Here is a 27,300-nt window from a genome sequence, read left to right on the forward strand (position 1 = left end):
GGTAGGATTCGTCTATTGGCGAGATATATAGTTGGAACTTTTTGTATGACTGTTGAGAGTAGTAGTGCAGCCTTGTCGTTGAGAAAGCGTGCGACAGCCATAGCTTTCTGACGAGATTACAGCAAAGTATCGTCAAGGCATCTAGAAGGGAGGCAGCCAGAAGGGGTAGCCGCCGTTCTTGATGCGGAAAGTGCTGAGGAGGTAGCTGTACATGGCGAACATGACCAGACCCCAGGCCAGTGTAGCAACACCCTGAGCGCGAGGGTCCGTCATACGAGGGACCTTGAGAGCGAGAGAAATGGTTGCGAAAGCAAGAATGGCGTCTACTCATCGTTAGTATTTGCGAGAGAGAGAGAGAATAGAGAACAGAACTTACACATGGCAGCAACAATCTGAGTCTCGAGACCGAACTGGTTCTGGAAACCACCGGCAAAGTAGGAGATGCCGCCCTTGCCGTCGCCTGCGACGTAGGGGACCTTGCGGATGTGGTTGAACATGTGGCCACTGGTGAAGAGGAGGACGGCGATCAAGCTGATGGCGGCCCAGAGGTTGCGGCTTTGGAGGATGGGGAGGACATAGGGAGCAGCGACTGTGAAGGCGGTGATGGTGCCGAGAATGGCTACGGTGGTGGTGATGATCTTGACGTAGTTGACCGGGCGGGAGAGGGGGGGAGTTGGGCCTGCGACATGGCGAGCGAGCCAGGTGTGGACGGGCTCAGCAGCAATGACACTGGAGTCTTGTTAGCTGGGGGTTGGTATAGAGGTAGGGTTCAGGAGTGCTACCCAGTGGTGAAGTCGAAGCGGAGAGGTTGAGTGTCGGGCTTGGCGTCGGGACCAGTGGTGGGAGGGAAGTAGAGCAAGACGGGAGCAGTGGTGAGCTGCAGAGACTGGAAAGTCCTCTGGCCATTGACAAAGTCGAGGGTGCCCATGACGAGTCTGGACTCCTGCTTCTTGTCTCCCTTGGCCCAGGACTTGCCCAACAGGTCCCACTCGGGTTGGAACTCGTGACAGATGGCACATCCGAATCTGGCCTCGAGAGCAGTCAAGAGGACGGCAACCGAGTAGTCGCGGGGAGACGAGGTCAATTTGGAGTATTCATTGTCGTCGAGCTTGAGGGGAGCGGCAGCCGACAGCTGTTGCGATCGGTAGTCGGCGAACTTGTCGGTCGAGGGTTTCTTTGCGGCCAAAGCTGCGAGTGGCAGCAGGAAGGCTGTCACGGTCTGGAGGAACTTCATTTTGGGTTGACCAGGGCAATTGGAACGACAAACAGACGAACTCGAGCTGTATGCCCAATTGACTTGACTACGTATGCTTCGAGCTCGGCCACTCGGAGCTTGGCGTTGCGGGCGGCGCTTCGGGAGAGCAAGCTGCGGGCTGCGCGACAGAGAGACAGCGCTAACGGCGGATGTTGCCGGGCCTGCGATAAACAAACAAGGCGCCGTCACGGCTGTCGCATCGCATTCGCAGTCAAAGTCCCCAAGCCCAAGCCAGCCTGTGGCCGACGTCCGATTATTCTTCTCTCCTGCCCATGGCCACTGCAACAATGGCTCCCATCAATGCACTACATACTTCTACGAGCACTAATGTAACATCCTCTTCCATTCCTCCTTCCTCGCATCCACCTGTTGACTGTCGCAGTATGACCAATCACTCCAATCAGCATCGCTAGAGCTCAACTATGAGCGATCAACACACCTAGTCGACATCATTTCCAAAGACGAAAACCTGCGTAAACTGCGTTTCGACATGCACAGACTCGAAGACGACAATGAGGAGTTGCGCGAACTCTTGACCACCGAGGAAGACCGCTCAGAGGCACTCGAGAAGACTGTTAACGACAATCTCGCTCGTGCTGAAGACGCCGAAGCTCATGCTATCGACTTGCAGACTGATCTACAAGCTGCAGAGCAAGAGCTCTCCATACTCAGGGTATGCATCTTGCGCTGTTGTCGCATACATCAACTAACTCATATCCCGCTTAGGCAGAAACAAACGCTCTACGAAACGTCACTACAGATTCCGAAAAACTCCTGACCGAGAAACTCAACCTGGCCCGCCAACTGTCTACCCTCAAACCAGAACTCGACCATCTACGCGCTCAAGTAGATTCAAACCAGGATCTCCTCTCCGAAAAGCTCGCTCTGCAACGACAAGTCAGTGAGATCCAAGTCGAACTTGACCACGCCAAATCTGAAGCCAAGCGCGCAATCGCAAAACGCCGTAACACTCAACACGATCTGAATCAACAGGATGAGATCGACGACTTGCGCAAGGCTCTTACAAGGGAGAAGAGGTTGAGAGAGAAGGCTCAGGAGGACCTGGAAACTGCTCAGGCCGAGCTGGAACGCGAGAAAGAGAATGCCCAGCGCAAGAACACAACAGAAGCTGCAAAAGCAGAGGAAAATGCTAGTGTGCAAGTCGAGACGGAAGAGCTGCGTCGCCAACTCGCAAAGGAGCGCAAGGAGCGCGAGAGGACCGAGAAAACACATCAAAAGACCCAAAATGATTGGGACGCCACGAAAGCAATTCTGGACGACAAGCTCAACCAATTCCGCACGAAACTGAAGTCTACCAAGGAGAAGTTGAAGGAGACCGAGACACAGCTTGAGGATGCTCAAAGGTCTGCTGCAGCCGGTGCGGCATCAGCACCTGTCGCGGTTGAGAAAGCTACCAAACAGACAAAGAAGAGAAGCGCTGCACAGATGGACCCAGACTCGCAAAAGCTAGGAACACCAGGCAACGCCAAACCCGCCAAAAAGGGTCGCAAAGCTGCTGCAGTCGGTGACAAGTCGACCTTCTCCATCACACCATTCCTCAACCGCACCATGAGTGTTGCACCAGAAAGTCCTGAGCAAGCCGAGGAAGCTCAAGCAGAAGCAGCTGCCCAAGAATCAGAATCAGAGATTGAGGCCGAGTCTCCGAGCGCAGCTAACGTCCGACCTACCACAGAAGCTGCCCCTAAGCCGTTAGCGACTGTGCCTGCCAGCAAGAGCAACATCAAGAAGGCAAAGCCCGTAGCTGAGTCGAAACCTAAGAAACAAACAAAGAAGCAAGCACTGGAACAAGTCATCGAAGAAGTCGAACCTGCATCTCAAGAAGAGAACGCTGCAACGACTAAGGTCCCCACTTTCAAGGCCAAGAAGACTGATGGAGACACCAAACCTAAGCCCAAGCAACGCAAGTCCCTTGCTACTTTCGCTGCCTTTACACATGAACCAGAACCAGAAAAGAAGCAAAAGAAGCGAAAGCTCGGTGGTTTGGGCAAGACGCTATTCGACGACGAGGATGATGCGCCTAGTAAGCCGCTTCCTGGCCGTGGAGGCGGTCTATTCGGAGCATCACGTCTGGGACCTCTTGCAGCTGGTGGTGTCCGAGGTAGCTTTATCGGCGGCATGGGCAAGAAGAAGTCTGGACTTTTGACTGCTGATGATGGATTCATGTTTTCACCTCTTAAGAAGGAGAGGAAAGCTATGGCTAGTTTCATTCAGTAAGTTCCTTGGGTCGTCGGACATGGTGTTTCTTGGTTGGGCACAGTAGCCAAGGGTGTTACGGGCTGAGGTCTTGGTTGGGTTTGTTGTGATACCTCATTGTATTTCGGTTTTGTTCTGAGCATGGATTTCGGTGGATCAAATCTTTCACCACTGCCATCATGACTTGATTTTCTACCTTTTCATCGTTTCATGTCATCACGAATCGCCTCGTTGACTCTTCTCGAGACCTCTGATCGATTATCAGTAAGCAGGTCAGGGTTGTCCTCGAGGGGATGGGAAACAAACAAAGCAAACATTGTTCTCACACTCCACCACTTCATCACGCCAATCCGTCTGAACACAACTGAATATGAGCTCTTATATGGTACTCGTGAGAACTTACTTCTCCATCTCAGATGTCCGACAAGAGTTGATTCTGATGGGATCTCCCCAGACACCCAGATCTTCCATGGCTCAGAAAAGCGTCCCATGTTACGTCCTTCACAATGCAATGTTATTGTGCTAGGGTCACATCCTGTATGGTGGCATCTTGATCTGACGACAGCAAATTCCTCTTGGTCATGCGCCTTTGAGAGCTTGACTCGAGTTGCCAATGCTTAGCCAACCATATGGCTCGCCTGCTCCATTGTGCCGGATTGGTAGATCCGCTGGTTTGGGTCCGGAGTCCATAGGCTAGCATCTAGCGCCAACTGCTTGACTCAACTGCCTGTCGATGGCAACATTCCGGGGTATCCTATTACACGACACCAAACGGGTGGCTGCCCAGCCGTCACAGAACGAATCTCATCCTTGCTTCCATTACCAGTCCAGTGGGTAGGTTCGAGAGATCAAAGAGTCGGTCCTATTGTGAACACATCGAGGCCTCGAATTCATCTCATTGCATTCCAAGTATACCATGTAGGTCGACAACAAGCGAGTCATGAGGGAGATGGTAATCACAGATTGCCGCTCTTCTCAATGCTCAGGCGCTTCGTGTAACACAGTCGTTCCTTGCACCATGGTTGTGTTGCTCTACATCTGTCTGCTGCTTGTCTCGTGCGCCTTTGCTCAATCGATCGCTCCTGCACTTAGTAGCTCGAACTCTTGTGTCAAGCGGAGTGTCATCGTTTACACGTCTGATTCATCGACTTATCTGGTAACTGATGTCGGCACCTCGAGTTTTCCATCGACACCAACATATTGTGCTAATGCTTCTGTCTCTACTGTCATAACCACACAACAAGCCTCGACAGTGACTATTTATTCGCAAACGACCTTGACACAAGCTTCTTGTACCAATACTTCTATTTCTACTATTGTGGCTACGCAACCGGCCTCGACGGTAACTGTCTATTCACAAGCACCGTCGGCTCAGCAATCAGCGACACCTGTTGATCCTGTGCTCGCCAACAACAGTTTCGAAGACGTCGCAGCTAGCCCATTCAACTTCTCTGCTTCTTCAACATCCATTACAGCCGAGGTGGCCCAGGATGGTATTTACGAGCCTCACTCAGGAGACAGCTACCTGTATGTTGGTAGTACTAGACATCCGAACTAGAACTAAATCAGTGTCCAGTCTCATCAGTCTCAACAAGACGGCGCCAGTTCAAGGTCGAGTCCGTCGTCAGTCAACAGGGTCAAGTACGCCTCTCGTCTACAATGTTACCCAGATATTTCCGGCATCGACAAATACCACTTATGCGTTGACAGCTTGGGCGGCAGTCACAACGCCAGCCGACAAATCGTACTGTTTTCTGACTATATGCGGAGACAGCGACTGTGGATTCCCCCTTCCTATCACAACCTACTACACTCGCTTTACCTACAACTACCTATCTCCTATCGATGAAGAGAGCGCTCTTGCTACCTTCTCAGTGGATTGCTCCACTTCTGCCTATGTGGCTTTAGATGATGTGTCTGTCACCGACAATGCATTGGCTGCAAATGCTAGCAGTAGCAGTAGTGCTAGCCCAGTTTCTACGGCTACTATCACAGTCTTTATGACAGAAACCGTTGTACAAACCCAGATCTTCACACAACTCGAGACAACGACGTTCATCAGTGGGTCTGAGGTCGTTTTCACAACTACCATACCTACCATTGTATACCAAACGGTCAATGTTCCGACTACAGAGACCAGAACAGTGTCAACGCTGCTCCTTACTACTGAGACCGCTACCACGGCGATTCCCCAGTACTTGGATGTCACGGTCTCCAGCGTTTCAACCACCACTAGTGAGTATAAATTCTATTGCTTGTAAACACCTCTTCCATGTTATCCTGAGCTTACTGGACATAGCCACGCTAACAACAATCCTCAACTCGATCGTGGTATCGTATCAGCCTTCGTTGGTCGTCGAGACCGAATATGCGACTTCAACGGCTCTTTTCACCACTACTCAACCTGGCGTTACATTGCCAGCTTCCACAGTCTACCAAGATCCATCGACTGCCTACGTGACGCTAGACCCGTCCACTGTGATGATCACCCTGGAGCAACCAATCGTGACTATCACGCCTCAGCCAGTGACTGTGACCTCGATACCAGGCCCTGGAACTGTGATACTGGTCTCGTATCTGAATATGACTGAAACACTTCCTTTGACCTTACCTCAGGAGACAGCCTACATCACACCCACCCCCATCACTAGCTACGTGACTCTTACTCTCAATCCCGAGACAGTCTACGTCTCAGTCACTCTCCCACCCTTGACAAAAACACTGCAAGTCAACATCACACTGCCCGTAGAGACACACATGCAGACTTTCACATTACCACGTGGTACAGACACTTTGCAGCTCACACAGACGGTTGTGTTGCCGCTTGGCACACAGACCTTGAAATTCACAACGACACAACCACGAGTCACGGAAATCCTACAGGTCACCCAGACGCTACCGATCACACAGACTCTTCCAATTACACAGACGCTACAGATCAACCAGACTCTACCTATTATAAAAACTCTACCAATCACTCAGACGCTACAGCTCACGCAGACCTTTCCCATCACGCAGACGCTACCGATCACGCAGACGCTACCGATCACGCAGACGCTACCGATCACGCAAACTCTTCCAATAACGCAAACCCTCCCTGTCACACAAACGCTACCGATAACTCAAACCTTACCGATCACCCAAACCCTTCGGATTACGCAAACTCTTCCTATCACACAAACTCTTTCTATCACACAAACTCTTTCTATCACACAAACTCTTCCTATTACTCAGACCCTTCCCGTTACACAAACGTTCTCCATCACGAAAACTCTACCAGTCACCCAGACTCTTCAGGTCGCTCAGTACGGACCAACGATAACGAAGACTTACTCGCCTGCATTTGCATCGTCCCCGAGCATCGGAACATCGTCTTACAGCTCTGTCTATGTTCCACCTCCTCCATCTGGTGTGCCTGCGATTGCTCTCGCGCGTCCAACGGCGATCGTTGGAAGTGTATACGGTGCACCATACCCTGTCGATGATGAAGCCTACTCCGTCGTACTCCCTGTGAACCTCACCATGTATGGCCAATCCAGCGCAAACATCCGTGTCAGCTCCAATGGCCTTTTGGGTCTGGGGGATCTCAACCAAGAGTATCTCAACACTCCTCTTCCGTATGGTGGAGGTGTTGATTATTCCAAGTATCCGCAGTGTGCACAGCAGCCGCAGCCACAACCTGTACAAGAAGCGAACGTGACTGCGTGGCCAAACACTTGCTTTGGTGATGTAGTTGCTTGCGGCCTGTGGGGCGATCAATACATCTACCCAATCGCCAGACGTCATTTGAGTTTTACCTCAGCAGTTTCGACGACTCGACGCAATTCTACCATTTCCTGGTCAAGTTTTATGAGAACAGGCCAAACGTTGTTACATTTCAGTATGTCAACGTGACCGATCTCGGCGTTAGTAACACAGTCGGCGTACAGATGTATTCAGGTACGTTGTCCAAGACACTCTTCCCTCTCTCGACTAATCTTATGTTTTGTGTACTGATACAATCCGATCAGCCAACCTGTTCAAGGGCTTCTCTTACGATCAGGCCATCGTCTGTAACGGGATGCAATTGACCTATGACACTACACCTAGTGTCAATTCCCTCAATATCGATATACCCGGCAACTGCAGCGCTCCCGCGACATCTCAAAGTAGTGCAAGATTTGCTCAAAACGGACGTATGCTCAAGGCTAAGCCCGAGTATCCCGCAAACCCAGCTGTTTAGCTAAAGAACGGTTCCGAGGGCGGCATTCACAAATCCTTCCAGAGCCTTTGTGTTCCCAGGCCATCAAAGACTTTCTCATGGTCGAGGATTGATCGGGACCGCTTTGGATCGCCCTGGCTGATATAGATGAGACTGAAGTACATCAATTGCCAAGCTTTATCGTGCCGAAATATCTCCAAATGCTTCTATCGGTGGCTCAAGTGTGTTAGTACTACTCCTACCGTCGTGGCTGGAAAGCAGGTCACCAAGACCAACTACGGTCAAGCCGTGAGCTATAGTTATTAGATCAGTTGCTTGATGGAGGACATCAGATTTTTCAATCCGCTCAGATGCACCCCGAGGACTTTGATGGTATTATTGCAGGTTCTGCTGCTCGTGACTCCAACCAAAACACCAGAACCATCATAGTTGGTCAAACAAACACGCTTCATGATCCAAAGGTCATTTTTGCTGATTCTTATACTCAAAATATACTGTTGAACAAGACCATTAAGCGTACGAAGGTCCTCTAGGGTAGTGCGCTAAGTTTTGCAATAGTATTATGAAGTATATCCTATATTTATGTAGAAGATGGACAGGTTTGAAGAAGAAAATCCAAAGCTCTTTACTCTAGCAGAGTCTAGGGACGTGGTAGACGCCACACTCTTGCCAATCATTGATCAACTCACAAGACCAGTTGTCGGGATCATTGCTATCTCCTGAACCGCTGTAGGTAGTGCGGTAAGGGAATCTGCAGTGATGTCTTTCCATCTGCACGCCCTGAGCAGGATCGTCGTTGACGAACTTAGTTCCGGTCATGGTGTCTGGTGCCTCGCCCTTCTCGACCCAGTTGACAATGTCCCAGACGACATTCGAAGTGCCGTTTTGTGCATTACCGTTCTGACCAAAGGCCCAAGCTCCGATACCGCCAGTGCAGTGGTACATGCCGCTGATGCGGAAGAAGCGGAGGAACTCGTCCATGCCAGTGTGATCGAGACCCATGTCGCGGGCAACGTTCAGGTAGTACCGCTGAGAGTTCTCCGGGGTGATGGCAGGGTCCATGAGACCGTGGTACATGATTAATTTCTTTCCAGCAGCGTGGAAGGCACTGAGATCACTATTGAAGGAAGAGACCTTGCCATGAATTTCGTCTGTCTCATCAGCCTTGGTGTAGTCTGTCTGGGAAAGCGTAGTAGGATCCCAAGAAGAATCGTTCCAAACGCCAGCACCGAACCAATCCTTGACGTGACCTTGAACACCGTGCAAGACGCCGTTGGTGGAGGCGTATAGTTCGGCACCAGGAGTAAGACGAGGGTAGTAGAGGTTTCCTTCCTGGTCGTATAGCTGAGAGAAGACGTTCCAGACGGTGGATGTTTGCTGGAAGGTAAGGCAGTTGTCGGTTTGGCCATCAACACAAGTCAAGGTGGTAGCGTTGAAATCGCAGATAGTTGAATCTTCGATGATTCCGTCAGCGACACCATCGAGAGGCTCATCACACTGCTTGAGAACTTCATTGTGGACGATGACCCAGTCGTCGTAGGTCAGATACTTGGGGTCGCTCTCATCGGCGCCTGTCAAAATGAACATTCTGCCCGACCAGTCGATGTGGTGGTTGAAGTCACTAGCAGCAGAACCTGCAATGATACCATCAAAGTCCTCGGGGTACATCTGAGCGGATTGAAGAGCCTGTCTTCCTCCATTCGAGCAACCGATCGATATAGATGTTCTCGCGGCTTGACCGTAGTTGGTCTTGATGACCTGCTTTGCAGCCACGACAGCCGCGTGGCGAGCTCTGTAAGACCAATCGATGACCAATTCGTTATTATTCAAGAACTGTTGAGCATCCATGCCGAGATACTCAGTGTTGTTGTGACCACCGTTATCACCTACAACACCGAAGCCAAGGCTTGAGGTGTAGATCATATCATCGTAAGAAGGGCAGCCCGAGAGACCTTTGTTATCAGTGGCCATGAATCTGCCGTTCCAAGCATCTTGTCCAGTAGGAAGCCAGACCTCGACATAGTTGGAAGAAGCGTAAGAGGTGACGACATTGAGAGTGACTCTACGGAGATCGGTCTGTACCGACCCACCGTTGCAGTTGGAAGGTCCGTTGGGAAGTGTGAGAGCGGTTCCAGCTGTGATGTCTTCGCAGTCGACCACAGACACCTGCTGGTCAGGGAAAGATAGAGCTTGAATCAAATCCTGGCAACCGGTAATAGCTTGAGTACCGTTGGACGAAGCTGCGACAGCGGCAGTTGAGGTCGAGGTTGAATTGGCAAAGACGACAGCACTAGGTGTAGCTGATGTTTGGACCGTCGAGGCAGCAGCGGCAGCACTTCCAGCATTGTTCTTGTTTGAGAAGTGGAAGATGCTGTTGATGAGATGGCCAATGGAAAGAAAGTGAACCATGGCGAAAGAATACCCTCAAAGGAGGAATGAGCGACTTGGTAAAGAAGATAGGAAAGAATGTGAGACTATCGGTACAAACGAATGACCGGACTTGAAGAAGAAGAAGAAGAGGAAGATGCAAAGGCAAGAACGATAGAAGCGCGAGCCCTCACCTGTCTATACCCCATCATGTCCATGATCGATTATGATCTACGACCAGGATACGCGGCACATCCTTCGAGAAAATAGCAACTTTTTCTTTCACATCCGGGAAAGACCCATGTCGTTGTTTGTGCGTGGGTTGATGGTAGTTGCGGCTCAGATATGCAGGTACGGGACGCAATGTGGAGCCGTGCCACCACGCGAGTGTCGCAAGAAAAAACGGTGCCGCAACAAGCCACAACAGGCTTCACCAAACGGCTATCTAGATAAAGTACCACAGAAGAGAACGAGTACTACTCGCCAACGCGAAATTTGGAAACAATCAATCAGAGGTTGCTGCAGAACTGACAGTAAGAAATGATATCTTCAAGTGTCTTCGAGGACTGCAATCTTGAAGCTGCTGCAGACAAGCCCTAGATGGGAAAGCGGCCTTAGGGCTGCAGAACCGACCATGAAAGAACCAGGCCAGGATCGGATTACGTACGCACTGATGCTGCATCGAGTACCGTCTTTGCATATGATCCATCAAGAGTTGACTCCACTTTGCAATGGAAGCGAAAGATACCCAAGCGTTACTGCAGCCGCAAGGTTCCTCGAAGCACACAAAAGCGACTCCGGCTGCATATGTTTGGAGCCGACGACCACAACACTGCATCCAAGCTTGACAATCTGAGACGATTCAGGCAAGGCAAGTTGAGGCGACAGCAGCAGACGTAGACGTGTTCGCGACGATAGTCCTGAATATGCCTGACACTGCAACATCCAATAAAGCGGAGTGTCTGTGGGAGCACGACTGAACGCCTGAGGTGAGGACATGAACCGACTAAAGCCTAGAGAATCTCGAAGATAGGACCCCAAACTCCAAGGACAAGGCATGAATTGCCAAACAAGAAGACATTTGAGTCGGTTGGTCTTGTCTCCGGAACCGAAAGATACATTGAGCATCAATCACCACCTGGCGAGATTTCAAGTCCGGGTTTACCTTTTTATCAGCAAGCGTCGCCAGCAAGGTGGTTTTGTTGATCATCGCAGGCCTTCAATCCGTCTTTGTCCCCAGTGTTCTCTGCAATCCTCTCATCAGCATCATCACACAGCGCCTTGTAACTCGGCACCTGCAGCAAGACATCCACCTTCTTGCGATCTCCAACTTGCGCCCTCGTATATATGGTAAACGATCCATTGGCCTCGATAAAAACACACTCGATTTCAGACAAGTCCAAGATGTTCTTCTGCCGTAAAAAGGCATATAGATCGCCCAGGCAGATGCGATGCCTTGACATGACTTTAGTCAAGAGCTTTCCACGAAAAGCGATGATGATGGGCGGCGACGAAAGGATCCACGCATGCTGGGATGGTAAACGGGCACCGATAAAGGACATCAGATACTGAAAGCCGAGAATAGTGCAAAGCCCGATCATGCCTCGAGCGAGGGAGTTGCCATTGACGATTCCAGCCAACGTCGAACCAATTGCAACATTTGCAATCCAGTCTGTCACATTCATGGCTGCAATCGAGCGGTTGCTAAAGAAGCGGAGTGATGTGAACAAGACAACAATGGCTATGGATCCAATGACGAGAGGATGTAAAATCGAGGCATGGACATAGAAGTCCGCCACTTGGATGGTGTCGGGACCCGCTACTATCAAAGTCCCATTGTTGCCCGAAGAGCCTGAAGACATGTTGAATTGATTGTAAATTGGTATGGAAAGGGTACCCGGTGGACTGGAATGGCGGGGTCTACTGCTATTAGTGTACCTCGATCACGTGGAGGATCTGTTCAGCCCCAGCACAGGCCAGGTACCGGCACGTCATGCTACAGGTATTCACCAGACCTTATTATTCATACTTCCACCCGTTTTTCATATCTTCCTGTCTCTTTGTGCTGCATTCTGGTCCTCTATGTATTGGCGCAGTGGTGTGAACAGATTCCCCACCTTCGACTTAGGTCTGTAGCTACAAATTGATTTCAACACCTGACAGCAACACATCCTTGTGCTCATTCGGACCTTTGAGAGATTCAAAGTTAATCACTTACTTTGTTTCACCGTGCGGCTCGAGTACATGCGGCCGAGAAAACTCTGGGATGTTGCTGACAGTGGAGACACTCCTCGGAGCAACACATGCACCGTGACGATAGTCGAAGTCCGTACTTTTGAGGGTAAGGTCTTCTGATTGCTCGATGCATACCAGATAGTCGATCTGCCAAAGATCCCAATTATCTCTAGCTAGTAGCTACATGTACTAGTTGAGCTTTCTTCCAATAATGCCTGTCTAAGCAGCTTCTCTGCGGAAAAAGTAGACATAGGCGAACTTCTTCATCTCGTCAACATCACCACCGAGGGCAACCTTCTCGTCGTTGAACAGAATCCATCCTGGATCCTTGCGGATGAAAGCAACGTAGTGACTAGTAAACATGTTAGTGTTGTTTGTCTAGCAAGCTGTTCGTGGAACTCACCCAGCGTGAATTGAACTGCCCTTGTGGCATACGATGGACTGGAGCTTGAAGTTGGCAGGCTTGGTATCTTCCACAGCTGCCTCGGGCTCGTTCTATGAGTGTGTTGTCAGCATGTTGATCATGCACACATTGTCGCTTACATGAACTCACATCTGTAGCAGCCTTGTCGCCAGTGTCCTGCTGTTCATCTCCAAAGTCGCCAGTTGCTTCAGGGTGGTTAAACAACCATTCTACTGCACGCTCCATATCACCGTTAGTCTCCTTCAATGCCTGGCGTGCTTGAGGCGGCTGGAAGCCCATGTTTCCAAGCATCTCAATCTTCTCGGGATCCACTGCGCTGCTCGCACCGGTACTGGCATCACCTCCTGAAAGATCCGTGGGCTCGTCGATATCAGGGTCTTCCATGTGCTCGAACAACCACAAGCTGGCTGTTTCTGCGTCTGTGTTGCCAGTAGCGTGGAGTGCCTTCTCGCATCTAACTCGAGGGAAACCCATGGCTTCAAGCATGCTGAGAGCAGCTTCGTTGGGCACGAAAGCAGTCGAAGCGGCGCCAGCGTCTGCAGCTTCGTTCGGAAGAAGCTCTTCATCAGGCTGCTGACCTTTGCTGCGGTAAGCTTCGAAGTCGATGGAGCCTTCATCGACAATGACAGGGACGTCCTGCTTAGTAGGAACCCAGTTGACGATTTCGAAGCGGCGAGCGTTGACAGCCAGAACGGTAGGGAATGTCTTGAAGAGAGATTGCTTGCTAAAGTTCTTGCCGCCACATGCACCGCAATTCAGCTCAACCACTTCTGCGGCAGTGAAGTCGTCTAGGCAGCGCTGAAGAGTCACAGACTCAAATTCTTCGACCTCCTTCTCCGCAGAGCCATCAGGGCCAGGAGTTACACCTTCCATCTTGGTATCTTTTGACAAACGCTTGATGGGTACTGCGACGGAGATGTTTTCGACCTCGTCTTGGCGATAGCGAACCTTGTTGCAGTTCAGACACTGCAGCCTTTGCTCCATGACGAATCTGAAAGCATCAACGGGATCCGAAACGTCCTTGTAGTTCTCCTTTGCTGCACGTTGCGAACGAGAGACGAGCTTGAGAAGATGGAGCAAGAATTCAAAAGCATCTTGTTGGCGCATAGTGGAGAATTCTTCGTGACCTCTGCCGATAAGGTGCTTGAGCATGGCAGGAGCCAGGCCTTTTTGATGTGGTTGTTCTGTCGTGTCTTCCGAAGCGATGACATCTGAGTTGGGAATTGCATAGCGTCCTGACAGGAGACCATCTGCCATTTTGCGAAGCTGAATCTCAAGATCCTCGGCGGGGTTTGATGTGGGTGGTAGTTGCTCGTCAGGTTTGTAGTATCTCTGGGCGAACTCGGGCATGGCAAACAAGCTCTGGACGACACTTGCAAGGTAGCAGCTGTTTCCAAGATTCTTCAGACCAGTGAGACCAGGACCACACATAGGCTTGAGCTCCTTGCCATCTTCATTGGTCATGCTAAACTCCCAGCGTAAATTTTGCTCAAGCTGCATCTCTGTCAAACTCTTCTCCGTCTTCTCACGACCAGCAATGTCAATGCCCCAATGAGCCAGATGAGCGACAAGTTCGGGATCGGTACGTTCTTCGTTGCAGGCGTAGCAGTAGATATCGGCACTGCCATCAGCAGTCAAAGAACCCAGCTTTACAGCGACAGGGTGGCCTGTAGAACCGGTATGCGCCACTCCGTGCGAGTTGCCTCCAACACCACCAAACTGAGCTCTTCCACAACCCAGGTTACCGCAAGTGAGACAGAGCCACAGATTCTGGTTGAGATCGCACTGTGAACAGTGGCCCAAAGACTGGGAATGAATCTGTCGAGCAGACTCTTGTTCCAGACAGAGAGTGTGCTCACACGGAACCATCTCCTGCTCCCAGGCCTTGACCTCCTCTTGCTTTGCGAAAGTGTTTGCCTTGAGCACACCGTCGACCACGGCTGCTAAATTTCCCTGACTCTTGTCCAGATCGGTTTCGCCACACTCGAGGCATTTGACGGTCGAGACAGTGTCGAAGCGGTCTTGTTCGGTTTCTGCGTTGATGGCCAGCTTGGACATCTTCTGTGGCGGCTCATCTCTGTGCTTCTGCTTGCGTGTACGCTTGATGTTGAGGGCCAGCGGGTGGCTTGTTTCTCGGGCGTGCTTTGCGCCATGTTGACGTTCAGTGGAACATCCTCCGTTGAAGCAATGCAGGCAAACGTCGAGGCCTTCGGGCGAGTCGATGCTATCGAAGCAGAGTGTGCAGTCTTCTCTGTAGACAGATTGGTTGGGGCGAGGCGGGCTGAGCGATGCTGATGACACGTGTGGACAGGTTGACATTTTGTTCGGGAGTTTATGTGCTGAGATGGAAGTGTGAAAAGAAATGACAGAGTGATTGCTCTCTGTTGCTCACGAGCTCCGACTCTGGTTGCGTTGCGTCAGACACAACAGCCGAATCGTGGGGTCAAACTCCGTCCTCCGAACTTTCACAAAGACTCGCTCCCTTTCACAGTCTTCCTCAAACTTGGTCAAGCTTTCTCCTTTATCATTACGGCGTCACGAGCAATAAACTATTTTGTACACAGAATCATCCCTCTCTTCAATCCTCCATCAACGTAGAGAACCACTCCAATCTCCCTTCTCGATTCTGCATAGTAACGCACAATTCTGGAAGCATACCCCCTCCTTAGTTGACAAATAGACTGTCGCTGTTGTCCGACAGGCTGTACTGCTTGATCATATCTGCAAGCTTCTTTCCTTCTGCCGACCAATTGACAGGTCCAGCTGATGAGACTTGGTAACGCACCCTGTATTGTGTTAGTGTCAAAGCTTCGATCCTGCTTCACAACGTTGCTTACCTCTGCTGGTCTTGGAATGTGTCCATCTTGGCTCTGCATCTGAAGACGTAAGTCTGGCAGACGGCGTTGGCGAACACCTCCCTCTCGGCGTTATTCATCTCATCTCTCATCTTCATGATGTCGTTGGCAGGTCTGCCCATGATCATTCTGCCCACATCATCGAACAAGCTGAGCCACATCTGTCCTGTGTGATCACTGACGTTGATGCTCATGATGTATCTCCACTCGGGATTGGGCCAGCCCTTGTCACATCGCTCACAGCGCCACTCTCCCTCTGCAACCTCGACCACCTTCTTGTTGCATCCTTCTGACAGGCAGGCAGGGTAGGCGAAAGTACTGTCTGACTTGACGAAGACGATGGTAGCCTTTAGAGAAAAGTAGTCCGTCGACTCGCCCATGCCCAAGTTTTCGTCCCGCACTTGAGCGATGGTCTTCATCTGGTCGTTACGTCCGCTCGTCGATGTTGTGGCCATGCTATTGGCGTGTGATGAGAACGTGTCGTTACGACCTTGAGCGTCGTACCAGCCCTTGAGCTTGTGGCCCTCGTCGATGTCGGGATTCACGTTCATTGTGCCTGATGAGAGAAGTGACAGACTGCGACCGCCGAAGTCGCTGACCTTGACGCCCTTGAACGCGATCACAGTCTCGGGGGCAACGTCAAAGTTGATGGCGGTGTTGCCCCAGATCGTGAGACGGACGTTATAGCCAGTGTCGTCGACCAAAGTCAACTCTCTCTTGCTGAATGGCTTAGAGGTCGTCTTGGAGACGATCTCGTTGACTTCGGCAACCTCCTTGAGTACACCGATAGTATCGATGGTGGTGTCCTTTTCAACGCTCTGGAGATCGGCGAGAGTGGTGAAGTTGTAGGTGATTTGAGGAACGCCCTCGTTGTCCTCTGCCTTCTCAATGCTGGTATCCCTCTCAAAGGTGAGCTCGTAGTCGTGGTTAACGTTGGAGAATTGCTTCTTGGCCAGCTGAACCTTGCACGAAGACACGTAGTAGACCGAGCCCTCTTGCAACACGTCGTACCACTGGTCTACGGCTTCCTTGAAACCAGTCGCTCTAATCTCGCCACTCTCGTCGAGGAAGTTGCAGCTGAAGAGCTTGCCCTCGCCATTCTTGTTGTGCCATGTCTTGATATCACCCTTGTGCGAACATCTAGCCTTGATGGTCCATCTGGGCTGGTATGGTGAGAGGGCTTCGATGGGGTAAATGTTGCCGCCATGGGGAGCATTTTGGGAGCGAGTAGGCAGTTGTCTTTGCGGCGCGGCTTGTTGCGGTTGCTGCTGCTGCTGCTGCTGTTGCTGAGGCTTGTTGCCGTAGAACTGGTTGCCGGAGATGCTGGCGGGCTGTGCTTGAGGTGGAGCGGCGGCAGGCTCGGAGTCAGACTTGACTACTTCGAGCGGGCCAGGCTGGCCAAGCTTTTCGCATTCACCGTACTCGTCGAGGACTTCCAGATCGATGATAACAAGGATGCTGCAAAGAAGTCAGAAACTGTGGCAAGAAGACTGTGAGCATATCAAACTCACGGCTTGTCCTTGACCGAGTTGGCTTGGAACTGCTTGAGCTTGACAAGCGAACCCTTCTTCAGCTTGCCGTCGTGTACGATGTGGTTTGTCTGCTGGGCAAGCATGCTTTGAATGAAGTTGACAGTGTCGTTGAAGACAACACGGAATCTCTCGACACCAGACGCCGAGTTGTTCATGGGCTTGATCTGAACGCATTGCACGACGGGATCCTGGATCTGCTCGCCGGCAAAGACGCGGCGAAGACAGCCTGTCGTGATGGCGTCCATGGGGTTGGCCATCGTGAAGTAAGTATATGCTTGCTAGTCGAGTCTCTGGTTGTTGTGCACTTCGTCGACAGATTTGTGGAATTGTTCTATTGCAAGTGAAGGTGATTGTCTTGATGGTATCTGGGAAGTTGTTGCAAAGAGGCGTGAGCTGCTGCGTCGCGCCTTCTTTTTGGAGACGCGTTTCGCGCTCGAGGCAGAAGTGTTTCTTGGCACTCGCTGTCTTTGAAGGCATCGCGAAGGTATCGCTATCTCACAGCAGCCGCTTCCGAAACATGCGAATGTACTCTTAAGGTCTATGATATGTCAAAGGAGTGGCTTTCGATGAACTTAGCCTCCAGCTCGCATGAATGCGAGTAGGTCTTCCCCGTGCCATCTTTCATTCACCAATGCTGTTTGCCATCCATGCGGTTCGAGACTGAGTTTCGATATCTGACTATCCTAAATCTTGTTATGGATCACACAGCGACAACCACATCTCTGACAGATCTCGGATTAGTATCATATGGAGGGGTGTAGTAACAGCAACTTCAGGATCATTTATTCAAAGCGAAATATGCTGAATTGGAGCCACCGTAGCAAAATCACTGGCAGAGCCTGATGCTCCTGGGACAACCCTGTCTTGAGACTGTGTCGCGTCAAAGACGCGTCCAAAAATCACGCGACGTCATCCACTCTTTGCACAACCATCAACGAGAACAACAAAAGGTAAGTGTCTAGCTGCAAAGACTAGAACCAATCCAAAGCCGAGTTGCTTGCATGCTAGACCTGCGATTTTTGGCTATCAAAGAACATTTTCCTTCTTGCTCCGGCTTCTTGCACAATTTCAGCACTCAACTTCAAGCTCGGCGCAAGATGGGCCAGCCTGCTCAACTCTGCAACCACCTCCGCGATGATTGCTTCCACGGATGTGGTGGGTGGAAGGAGAGTAGCAAGTTTCGGTGACATAGTAGCACCCATGACCAATAACGTCTGCGAAACCAGACTAAGAGCTCCCTGCCAGAGATAGGGAAGATGTCCAACTTGACTAAGCTCTTGTTAGTTTTGTAGCTCTAAAATCTAGACGACCTAAGGTTACTTACTGCGCAGAAACATTATCAATCTGCCTCAAACATGCTTCAAGACATTTTCGGCAGTTTTCCTTTACCACCGGATCGGCGATAGCATTCTCGTCTGAGAGCACAGCAAAAACATAAGGACGAAAAATGATCGTCCGGCATGCAAAATACCGTAGCCTCAAGCAGATTTGACCAGGGGAGCCCGCAGAAAGTGTCGCCATCGAGAACTTGATCGGTCGCGGCAAGCCCTCGTACCACTGTGATAGTTGAAAGTCCAATTCTGCAGCGACTCGTGCCAGCTTCGAGGTAGGAACTGTGGTCGGCGTTTTGACATAAAGCAGATGGCTCACTCTGTTGAGGAGTCTACGTAGCGCGATTTCTGCGAGAAAGTACCATAGCTCATCCTTGCTAGTGTATTCTCCTTCGACGTCGGGGAAAGGACCTGGCAGACCTACAGCATCTTCGAAGTTGACAACGCCAGAGTGCGGCAGCTCCAATTCTGCAAGCAGATCCGACTCGGCCAAAAGAGTATCCCAGAATAATCTCACAAGTAGTTCTCTTTGCGATATTGGCACTCGATCAGGAACAGCTAGAACCAGCTGTAGCTTTGTAGAAGCGACAGTGATCATATTCCATGCCTCGAGCGGCCGGACAAGGTAGAAGAGGTAGGCTGCAGCTAGTATGTGGCACTGAATGGCTGGGATGTCGTTCCGTATCGCCAGATTGGGTATTATCTTCCAGGCGGATGCGAAGTAATCGATACCACGAGGTTCTGCGTTGTGAGGATGCCTGGAGATGCTTCCACCATGAGCGGCTGCACCTAGAGCAAGGACCAACATGACCAGACAGCTGTCTGCTCCTTGTATATAACCAACTGAAGTAGCTTCATGATAATGCTTGGGCCATGCATTTGGGTTGACGCATGCGTACCAGACGTTTACCAGATCGAAATAGGAGCTAGCGTACACTGCTGTATTTGCCATGTCTGGTCGAGGAAAATGCGGTAAATTGACAGGAGGCCGCGACATCTCCATTTCTACCAGGACCTGTGGATCCAGAGGTTGGGACACCAAGTCGCGAATGAGCGGCCATTGTAAGAGGTTCAAAGCAGGGGTAGTATGTCCTTTGGGCATGGTCGAGATGTTAACACTATCCCATGTACCGAGACCATTCAAACGGTTGTTCTCCAGAGCGACACTACAGCTGATACGTCTTGCAGATGTGTCATCGGCGGTACTCGTACTCGCGGCAGGGGAAGTGCCCATGTGAGCAACTGGTTTCGTAGGGTTGACGTTCACATGGGCCGAGATCATGGCGGACTGCAGCATATCCTCGAGATGAGCCAGCCTTTCCAGTATCAATTTATCGCCTGCATCAAGCTTGATGCCAGGTTCACGATAGACACATCGTGCGTTGAGTTCGACACACAATTTGCACCTGGCTGCACAGATGGTCAGCTGCGATAGCGGTGTCGACCAAGTTCGACATACGTTTTCCTCCATCGCATCGTGATTTACGACTTCGGCAAATCTCACAAGCGATAATAGCTCGCTTTCGAGGATAGTCAAGTGGTTCATTAGCCAGGCCCCGAGATGCAGCATCGTTCGGTGTCCCATCTTGAGTGATTGCGTCTCTCGGGGATTCGGAGACCTCACGCGCTCTTTTCGCAGGACTTGGCCGCGACATGCTGAGACGGCGAAGTTGACAAGTTGTACGTTCAGCAAAAGAGGCTACGCGCAAGTCGAAGGGTGACTCCTCTCGCTAAAAATATTGACCAGGTGAACTAGAAAGATTGGGAAAGATATGGTCATATTAGTGTATAAAGATGATCGAGTGGCGCCGCGTGCGTTGGGCTTTCACCGGATAGACCGAGTATTTTACATGGTAGGAACATTGCAGTTGGAGGAGGTGCAAGTGCAGGACAAAGAAGACGAAGCGGAGTCGGTCGAGTTGGGCCTCTCCACCTTCCTCGTTGGTGCCCGTTCTCTTCGAGGCCGGGGGTCGGCCTCGGCCCGGTCGCTAGCGCGGCCAGCCCGCAGATGGCACGAATTTTTTTGGACCCAGCAAGAGGCGTCGCATCTTTGTCGCATACACAACCCATTACATTCACAATGGGCAAGAGAGAACGCGAAGAGGCCACGGCCGCCGTTGGTGCTGAGGGCCACAAGAAGGCCAAGAAGGACAAGAAGGAGACGACGGACGATGCTGAGAAGGCTGCTCGCAAGGCTGCCCGCAAAGCTGCAAAGGAACAGAAGAAGAGCGAGGGCTCCTCTGGCGAGGCCGATGCCGACGAGGCAAAGGCAGAGGCCAAGAGACTGAAGAAGGCCGCAAAGGCTGCCGCTAAGGCCGACTCGACCACCGCTCCTGCCGCTACCACCTCCGAGAATGTTGCCGCTCCCGTTGCTGCCACCGGCGGCTACACCGAGCATCCTGGATTGACCGCTCTGCCCCAATCCGAGATCGACGCCTTTGTCGCCGACAAGTTCATCACCGTGACCGACGAGTCCAAGGCATCGCCTGCCTACAGACCCATCACCTCGTTCGACTACGTCCCCATCACCGACAAGGCCCAGCGCGCTCCCTTTGCCAACTTCAAGACCCCTTCACCCATTCAAGCTGCTGCCTGGCCTTACCTCTACGCTGGAAGGGATGTCATTGGTGTTGCTGAGACCGGTTCCGGCAAGACCATGGGCTTCGGTGTTCCCTGCATAAGATACATCTCTTCTCTCTCCGCAAAGGAGCAGAAGAAGGGCATCAAGGCTTGCATTGTTTCTCCTACCAGAGAACTTGCCGTGCAGATTCAGGAGCAGCTCATCAAGCTGGCCGAGCCTGCTGGTCTCAAGGCTGTCTGTGTTTACGGTGGTGTGAACAAGGACCAGCAGCGTGCGACTCTCACTGGTGCTCACATTGTTGTCGCTACTCCTGGTCGTTTGAACGATTTCGTCAGCGAGGGCTCCATTGACCTGAGCAACGTGACCTACGCTGTGCTGGACGAGGCCGATCGCATGCTTGACAAAGGTTTCGAGGAGGAAGTCCGTAAGATTCTTGGAAGCTGTGCACCCACTGGTCGTCAAACCCTCATGTTCACCGCAACATGGCCCCCATCAGTTCGAGAACTTGCCGCTACCTTCATGAAGAAGCCTGTGCGTATCAACATCGGTGAGAACACCACTGGAGAGCTGCGCGCCAACACTAGAATTACTCAAGAAGTTGAGGTTATGGATCCCTATGACAAGAACGACCGTCTGATCACTCTCCTCAAGAAATACCAGAGCGGCAAGAACAAGGAGGACCGTATCCTGGTCTTCTGCCTGTACAAGAAGGAGGCCACCAGAATCGAGGGCTTCATTCGTTCAAAGGGCTTCAACGTCGGCGGTATTCACGGAGATCTGAGTCAGGACCAGCGTCAAAGGAGTTTGGATGCCTTCAAGGCAGGCAAGGTCCCGCTTCTCGTTGCTACTGATGTCGCCGCAAGAGGTCTCGATATTCCTGCTGTCAAGGTTGTCATCAACGTCACATTCCCCTTGACTGTCGAGGATTATGTCCACCGTATTGGTCGTACTGGTCGTGCTGGTCAAGACGGCAGAGCCATCACTTTCTTCACCGACCACGAGAAGGGTCTTGCCGGCGGTCTCATCAACGTCCTTAAGGGCGCAAACCAGCCCGTTCCTGAGAATCTCATGAAGTTCGGTACCACCGTCAAGAAGAAGGCTCACGATGCCTACGGTGCTTTCTACAGAGATCCTGGTGAGATGAAGGCCGCCACCAAGGTCACTTTTGATGACTAGTTTCGTTATTGGGTATACCTGAATGGAGCATGCATATTACGGCGTTACGGAGGATTTTTTGTACGACATAGACGGTCCTTAGCTAGAGTCAACAACCAAAAGTATTGTCTGAACCTAGGATGCCACAGTTTCTCGTCTTGTGACTTCAATCCGCCTTGTGAGCCCGTTCCTTCTACACCACGACTATTACCTTCGATATCGGAGGCCTTGGCATGACTCGGGAATGACACCGGGCACCGTTGAAGACATGTCCTTACATCGGCGACCTTAACTTATCTTACTCAGTCACAGATACATACTTCCAATCCAACCCTTCGACAAATCAACTTTTCAAGAACAACTGTCATCTAGCAATCATGTGTAAAGGCGCCGTGTGTGATAACTGCAGTAAGATTTCCCAGCCCCGCCACCCGCCGCATCTCACATCTCAGCCAGCCTTGTCTTTATCAAACACTGTACCAGCCCTCTTTGCTGACCACTCTGATAGGCAAGCGCACTTGGTTCGGCTGTGGTATGCATGTACCATCGGTCATGGACTCGATCCCCAAGAACGAATGGTGTGACTGCGAGCCAAAGACCGAGAAGAATGGTACAGAGTACCCTCCTATGGGTAAGCTTGATCATATTGCTTGTAACGATCAAATCTGACTGATGTCTTGCAGGTAGCATGACTGGTGTAGCGAAAGCCATGGCAGGATGAAGATGTCCCCTTTAGTTCTCGATCGATCGCATTGGATGAAATGGATGTTCTTTTTGGACCTGCTCGTCATCTTGGAGCATGATGAATAAAATCTTGGATTTGAAATCTGGCGACCAACCTCCCGCCTTCTTTTCTGCAGCTGTGACTTCGTTGCTCTGACCATTGATCCCGCCATACCAACCATTCGATTAGGAGGGTTCGAACAAACATTCAATCCTCCGCCGGACATCAGAACCTCTCAACACTGCTGACCACTACCTTTATTCCTTCGTTTGCGCCACTCAGACAAGACCATCACGCCGGTTGAGAGAAATCAGCCATCGGTAGGTTTCATTCGCTGTCTGTTATGTGCATCCGCTTGGTCAAAGATGACAAGCCAAAACAAGGTTTCGAGGAGCCGAAGTTTGTTCCCTCGGTCGCCCTGTACCCTGCAGAAGTAACAATAGTCTCCATAACAAGGCACAAATTTCCATGGCAAGGGCAGCGCCTCATGATGCACTTCCCACAAGTAACTCGATAGCCTCAGCAATATATGACAGCATAGCACAGTAGGACAAGGCTGCTGACCGATGGCTGGCACCAAGTTTTATGTTCTTACATCTGCGGGCTCCCCGTTGTACGAGCATCTTCTGTTTTGAGCAGTTCTAGCACCTTGAGCAGTGTAACATGGCCACCGCAAGCGACGCACAAACAGGCACCCTAAGGCCCATGTTCTGGGCTCATGTGTCTACAGACAATGCTGGTTACGCCAATATTCTGCAGTCCGCTCGCATACCCTCTAACGAGCAGGAACATGAGGGAGACTCGTCTGCTGCAAGTTCTACATCAGATAGCAGGTCAAGCCATCGACTAAGCTCATCCGTTTCCTCGGTCTCGTCGACGGATTCTGCACCTTCGTCACCAGGAGTATCTGGAGCAGGATATGCGGTTCAACTCAAGATTCGACGAACCACCCCGAAACGCAAACCAGTACTGCGAAGATGCTGCTCACCCGTTACCGAGAGCTTACGCGAGATACGACAGAGACAATCCGAGGAAGACTTGCGAAATCTTTACGAGGCACAGACTCTGGCATATCTGAACGACGCGATCCAGTTTTGATCTGTACGACAATACTAATCCGAAGTGGTGCTAGTGGTGTTTGACAAGAGCGAGAAAATAAAGGTGCGAGGGGTGGAAAGCCTCGGCATTGCGTCACCGAGATAGCCCCCACCAAAACACCACGGTGCTTACTAAAGCCTCACTTTCCAGATGCTGTCTTATCCTGCGACACAATTTCTCATTTAAATCGTTCTGCTGCGAATTGGCTGTCATTCTCTCTACTAAAACCTCAAACTTCAAAGCACAATCACAATGGTCAATATGCGTGCAGTCGGTACGTCTTCTGACACTTGAAGCTTCATTTCACGAAAGCATAGCAAAGACATTCGACTAACACGAAACACAGACATCAAGGAGGGCAAGGGCCCTGCCACCTCCCTCTTCATCAACGAGATCGAACGTCCGAAGCCCACCGCCGCACAAGCCCTCGTCCGCGTGAAGGCCTTCGGTCTCAACCGCATGGACTTGCTCCAACGCGAAGGCAACTACCCTCTTCCTCCTCAAGCTCCCAAGACTCTCGGTGTCGAGTTCAGCGGCATAATCGAGGAACTCGCTTCTGAGAGCGAGAATGGTTTCAAGAAGGGCGATGCTGTGTTTGGTCTGGCATATGGTGGTGCTTATGCCGAGTACATTGCTGTCAGCACCCACATGCTCGTCCACAAGCCTGATGAGTTGAGCTTTGAAGAGTGTGCCGGTATCCCCGAGGTTTGTCTCCTGCCCTTGTGACCTCTGCGAACTTCTTGCTGACACGATACACCCAACAGACCTGGATCACAGCCCTCCAAGCAATGTACATGGTAGCAGAGTACAAGCCCAAACAATCCATCCTCTGGCACGCCGGCGCCTCCAACGTCTCCATCGCCGGGATCCAACTCTCAAAAGCCGAGTCTGCCTCCAAAATCTTCGCTACCACCCGCTCAGACGAAAAGAACAAGTTTGTGGTCGAGAAGCTCGGCGCAACTGCAGCCTTCAACTCAGAAACCCAAGACTGGGCTGACGAAATCTTGAAGGCGACGGATGGCAAGGGCGTGGATATCATTGTTGATTTCATGGGTGCTGGGTTCTTTGCAAACAACCTGAAGGCTGCGGCTAAGGATGCTCATATCGTTACTCTGGCTGCGTTGACGGGATTGAAGTTGCCTGCTGACACCGACATGGGCGCTTTCCTGTTCAAAAGAGTGAGACTGGAGGGCTCAACTCTCAGAGCAAGAGATGTAAACTACCAAAGCAAGTTGAGAGATCAGCTTGTCGAGCACGCTCTGCCCAAGTTCAAGGATGGCACTTTCAAGGCTTATGTCGAGAAGGTCATGGATTGGGAGAAGATTGTCGAGGCTCATCAGCTCATGGAGTCTAACAAGACCAGGGGCAAGATCATTATGACCATTGACTGGTAAGAAAAGTTTTGCTTGTAATGTACATATCACTGCCTATATCCTACGAAGTCCCGCTTTGATCCTTATGTCATGATAGCCTTCAAGCGAGAGGTGACGTTTCTCATTGTACACTCCTAGCGAATCCGCCAAACTAATCAATCGACCTTCGCTCGAGCAGGGCACGTGCTCTAGAAACCTCGATACCCCCAGAAGGACCCAAGGTAGCCGTAGTTAGGAAGCTCTCGAACCCGTTTGGCGAATGGATTGCGAGACCCGCCGCAATCACTTACTCCCGCTCTCGGTTTCTGGCGTTGGCCTGAGCCCGTGACACGCAGTGGCTTCTTTGCATCCATCCTTGAACAATATCTGATTACCGCATCTGCTGCCAGCTTCTGCGCAGGTCGATTCCACCTCTCGCTGACATGAGACCACACTACTTGTATCCCAAGCCTTGACAAAGCTTCGATCTGGTCTAGGAGCTCGACCAAGCTGTCTCTTTCACCGGTCGAGTCAACTCTCAACGAGCGTCGAAGTTCATTACTCGACTTCCAACTGCTGATTTCATCTAGCAAGGCTTGAGAATCTGTTCCGACGAGCAGGTGGAAGCGTGCAACATCCTGGACGTCCTCTTCTGTCCAGCCGTAGCGCAATGCGACGTCTCGTATGAGTTGTATCCTGTCTGGGACAACCTCTGTACGGACAACTTCAAGAGCATTCCTCGCTGCAACCAGGTGTGGCAGTAAACCACGAGCTCCAGAGTAAGAAGATTCTAGTTGGTGTGTCATGTCGAAAGACTCGGAGATGTTCAGTTCTGAATATTTGTTGAAGAATACACCGAGACTAGCAGGCTTGTAGTACTGGTGCTGCTCAGGTAGGCAGGCTGCAGCGATGAATACTACCAAAGATCTGGTGGTAGCGCCGGTAGAATCGTAATGTGTATGATGGAGGGGGTGTCTTGCTCCTGTCACTTCATGACCCTCTAGATTCGGACGAAGCCAGAGCAGATCGCAAAACTCGTAGTCATGCAGTCGTAGATTGAGTTGTGGAGGGACTGCAAGATCGGTCATCGTCTGTCTAGTGGATTCTGATGCAATGTGAGAGCTAATTGGTATTGATCCAAGTAACGGTTCTTCGTGCGGAGCCATTGGATCCGCAACCTGGTCATGTCGTGACTGGATCTCGGGAGCTTTAGCTTTGCCGGTTCTTTCATGAAGTCTGTTGAGCGAATCGGTCTTCTGATGTAGGTGTCGATGGTGGCTTGGAGCGCTCCCAAATTGTTGACCGTGATGCGATGTAGTGTTTACGTGTTGTCCACAAGGTTGACATGTGCAACCAGGTAGGTGGAGTGACGATTCTGTAGAGCTGCTACTTGTATCTTTGGAGGGTAGTACAGTTCTTCCCAGGGTGGAGATCCACTTCTTGATATGAGCAGGCTTCATGCTCGTGACAAAAGAGACCCAGGTGATAAGTAGGTGCGGTGGCAATAATACTGATGTCAATGGTGACAGTGTCGATGACGAACATGTTCTAGCGATGTTGACAATGGGAGGGGGATTTTGGACTAGAGCAATCTGATGTTCAGACTGGAGTTGTAGGAGGAAAGGGCCCCTGGCCACTCTCTGACACGTAACTGCGATACACGAAGGAAGGAGCAAGCTGATTGAGACTGGATCAATACTCACCGCTCCATTATATGCGCGAAGCAAGCAGGATATCGAACAAACATGATGAAGTTCACCAGAAAGTCGTAGCCAGAACGTCAATTTTCCTTTTCCAAGATGGCCATGCCACGCTCCGAAGAACACTCGCCACAGAACAAGCTCTTTGAAAATTGCTTACACTCACAAAGCAGGTACCGGGCAGCACAAAAAGTTGTTTCTTCGTCGGGATGCTTTGGTGATTGCCGGTCGGAGGATTTGTACGCTCGCCGCTGTCTTTGTTTCAGACCGAACGGG

General features: G+C 51.1%; 12 protein-coding genes across 12 annotated transcripts; 6 read left to right on the top strand and 6 right to left on the bottom strand.

The window, feature by feature from the left end:
* Positions 1-141: 141 nt before the first annotated feature.
* M436DRAFT_81634 (uncharacterized protein) lies at positions 142-1,234 on the bottom strand (the record flags this gene model as incomplete). The annotated part of the gene is made up of 3 exons (XM_013572296.1): positions 142-323; positions 377-729; positions 783-1,234. The coding sequence occupies 3 exons, from the start codon at positions 1,232-1,234 to the stop codon at positions 142-144; spliced, it is 987 nt and encodes a 328-aa protein (XP_013427750.1).
* Positions 1,235-1,542: 308 nt separating this feature from the next.
* Positions 1,543-3,490, top strand: M436DRAFT_72575 (uncharacterized protein; the record flags this gene model as incomplete). Its single annotated transcript, XM_013572231.1, has 3 exons — positions 1,543-1,584; positions 1,638-1,928; positions 1,982-3,490. The coding sequence occupies 3 exons, from the start codon at positions 1,543-1,545 to the stop codon at positions 3,488-3,490; spliced, it is 1,842 nt and encodes a 613-aa protein (XP_013427685.1).
* A 997-nt stretch (positions 3,491-4,487) lies between these two features.
* M436DRAFT_46586 (uncharacterized protein) lies at positions 4,488-5,027 on the top strand (the record flags this gene model as incomplete). The annotated part of the gene is made up of 1 exon (XM_013572082.1): positions 4,488-5,027. One exon carries the CDS (start codon positions 4,488-4,490, stop codon positions 5,025-5,027), a length of 540 nt encoding a protein of 179 aa, XP_013427536.1.
* Positions 5,028-8,180: 3,153 nt separating this feature from the next.
* Positions 8,181-10,079, bottom strand: M436DRAFT_63569 (putative ferulic acid Esterase/Feruloyl esterase precursor; the record flags this gene model as incomplete). Its single annotated transcript, XM_013572167.1, has 2 exons — positions 8,181-8,212; positions 8,360-10,079. 2 exons carry the CDS (start codon positions 10,077-10,079, stop codon positions 8,181-8,183), a joined length of 1,752 nt encoding a protein of 583 aa, XP_013427621.1.
* A 1,130-nt stretch (positions 10,080-11,209) lies between these two features.
* Positions 11,210-11,899, bottom strand: M436DRAFT_81638 (uncharacterized protein; the record flags this gene model as incomplete). The annotated part of the gene is made up of 1 exon (XM_013572297.1): positions 11,210-11,899. One exon carries the CDS (start codon positions 11,897-11,899, stop codon positions 11,210-11,212), a length of 690 nt encoding a protein of 229 aa, XP_013427751.1.
* Positions 11,900-12,491: 592 nt separating this feature from the next.
* On the bottom strand, positions 12,492-15,015 carry M436DRAFT_45872 (ubiquitin carboxyl-terminal hydrolase 14; the record flags this gene model as incomplete). Its single annotated transcript, XM_013571938.1, has 3 exons — positions 12,492-12,624; positions 12,676-12,761; positions 12,826-15,015. The coding sequence occupies 3 exons, from the start codon at positions 15,013-15,015 to the stop codon at positions 12,492-12,494; spliced, it is 2,409 nt and encodes an 802-aa protein (XP_013427392.1).
* A 346-nt stretch (positions 15,016-15,361) lies between these two features.
* Positions 15,362-17,328, bottom strand: M436DRAFT_46030 (replication factor A 1, rfa1; the record flags this gene model as incomplete). Its single annotated transcript, XM_013571966.1, has 3 exons — positions 15,362-15,482; positions 15,534-17,009; positions 17,063-17,328. The coding sequence occupies 3 exons, from the start codon at positions 17,326-17,328 to the stop codon at positions 15,362-15,364; spliced, it is 1,863 nt and encodes a 620-aa protein (XP_013427420.1).
* A 759-nt stretch (positions 17,329-18,087) lies between these two features.
* Positions 18,088-20,069, bottom strand: M436DRAFT_46631 (uncharacterized protein; the record flags this gene model as incomplete). The annotated part of the gene is made up of 3 exons (XM_013572090.1): positions 18,088-18,352; positions 18,408-19,824; positions 19,874-20,069. The coding sequence occupies 3 exons, from the start codon at positions 20,067-20,069 to the stop codon at positions 18,088-18,090; spliced, it is 1,878 nt and encodes a 625-aa protein (XP_013427544.1).
* Positions 20,070-20,692: 623 nt separating this feature from the next.
* M436DRAFT_26013 (DEAD-domain-containing protein) lies at positions 20,693-22,165 on the top strand (the record flags this gene model as incomplete). Its single annotated transcript, XM_013571915.1, has 1 exon — positions 20,693-22,165. A coding segment is annotated over one exon (1,473 nt), but the record flags the coding sequence as incomplete, so codon positions are not given.
* Positions 22,166-22,527: 362 nt separating this feature from the next.
* Positions 22,528-22,871, top strand: M436DRAFT_81643 (uncharacterized protein; the record flags this gene model as incomplete). The annotated part of the gene is made up of 3 exons (XM_013572298.1): positions 22,528-22,558; positions 22,659-22,781; positions 22,834-22,871. 3 exons carry the CDS (start codon positions 22,528-22,530, stop codon positions 22,869-22,871), a joined length of 192 nt encoding a protein of 63 aa, XP_013427752.1.
* A 666-nt stretch (positions 22,872-23,537) lies between these two features.
* M436DRAFT_46241 (uncharacterized protein) lies at positions 23,538-23,972 on the top strand (the record flags this gene model as incomplete). The annotated part of the gene is made up of 1 exon (XM_013572010.1): positions 23,538-23,972. One exon carries the CDS (start codon positions 23,538-23,540, stop codon positions 23,970-23,972), a length of 435 nt encoding a protein of 144 aa, XP_013427464.1.
* A 252-nt stretch (positions 23,973-24,224) lies between these two features.
* Positions 24,225-25,366, top strand: M436DRAFT_81645 (quinone oxidoreductase putative; the record flags this gene model as incomplete). Its single annotated transcript, XM_013572299.1, has 3 exons — positions 24,225-24,246; positions 24,319-24,677; positions 24,737-25,366. 3 exons carry the CDS (start codon positions 24,225-24,227, stop codon positions 25,364-25,366), a joined length of 1,011 nt encoding a protein of 336 aa, XP_013427753.1.
* Positions 25,367-27,300: the final 1,934 nt, after the last annotated feature.

The sequence above is a fragment of the Aureobasidium namibiae genome (genome assembly GCF_000721765.1).
Source record: "Aureobasidium namibiae CBS 147.97 unplaced genomic scaffold scaffold_8, whole genome shotgun sequence".
Lineage (NCBI taxonomy): Eukaryota > Fungi > Ascomycota > Dothideomycetes > Dothideales > Saccotheciaceae > Aureobasidium > Aureobasidium namibiae.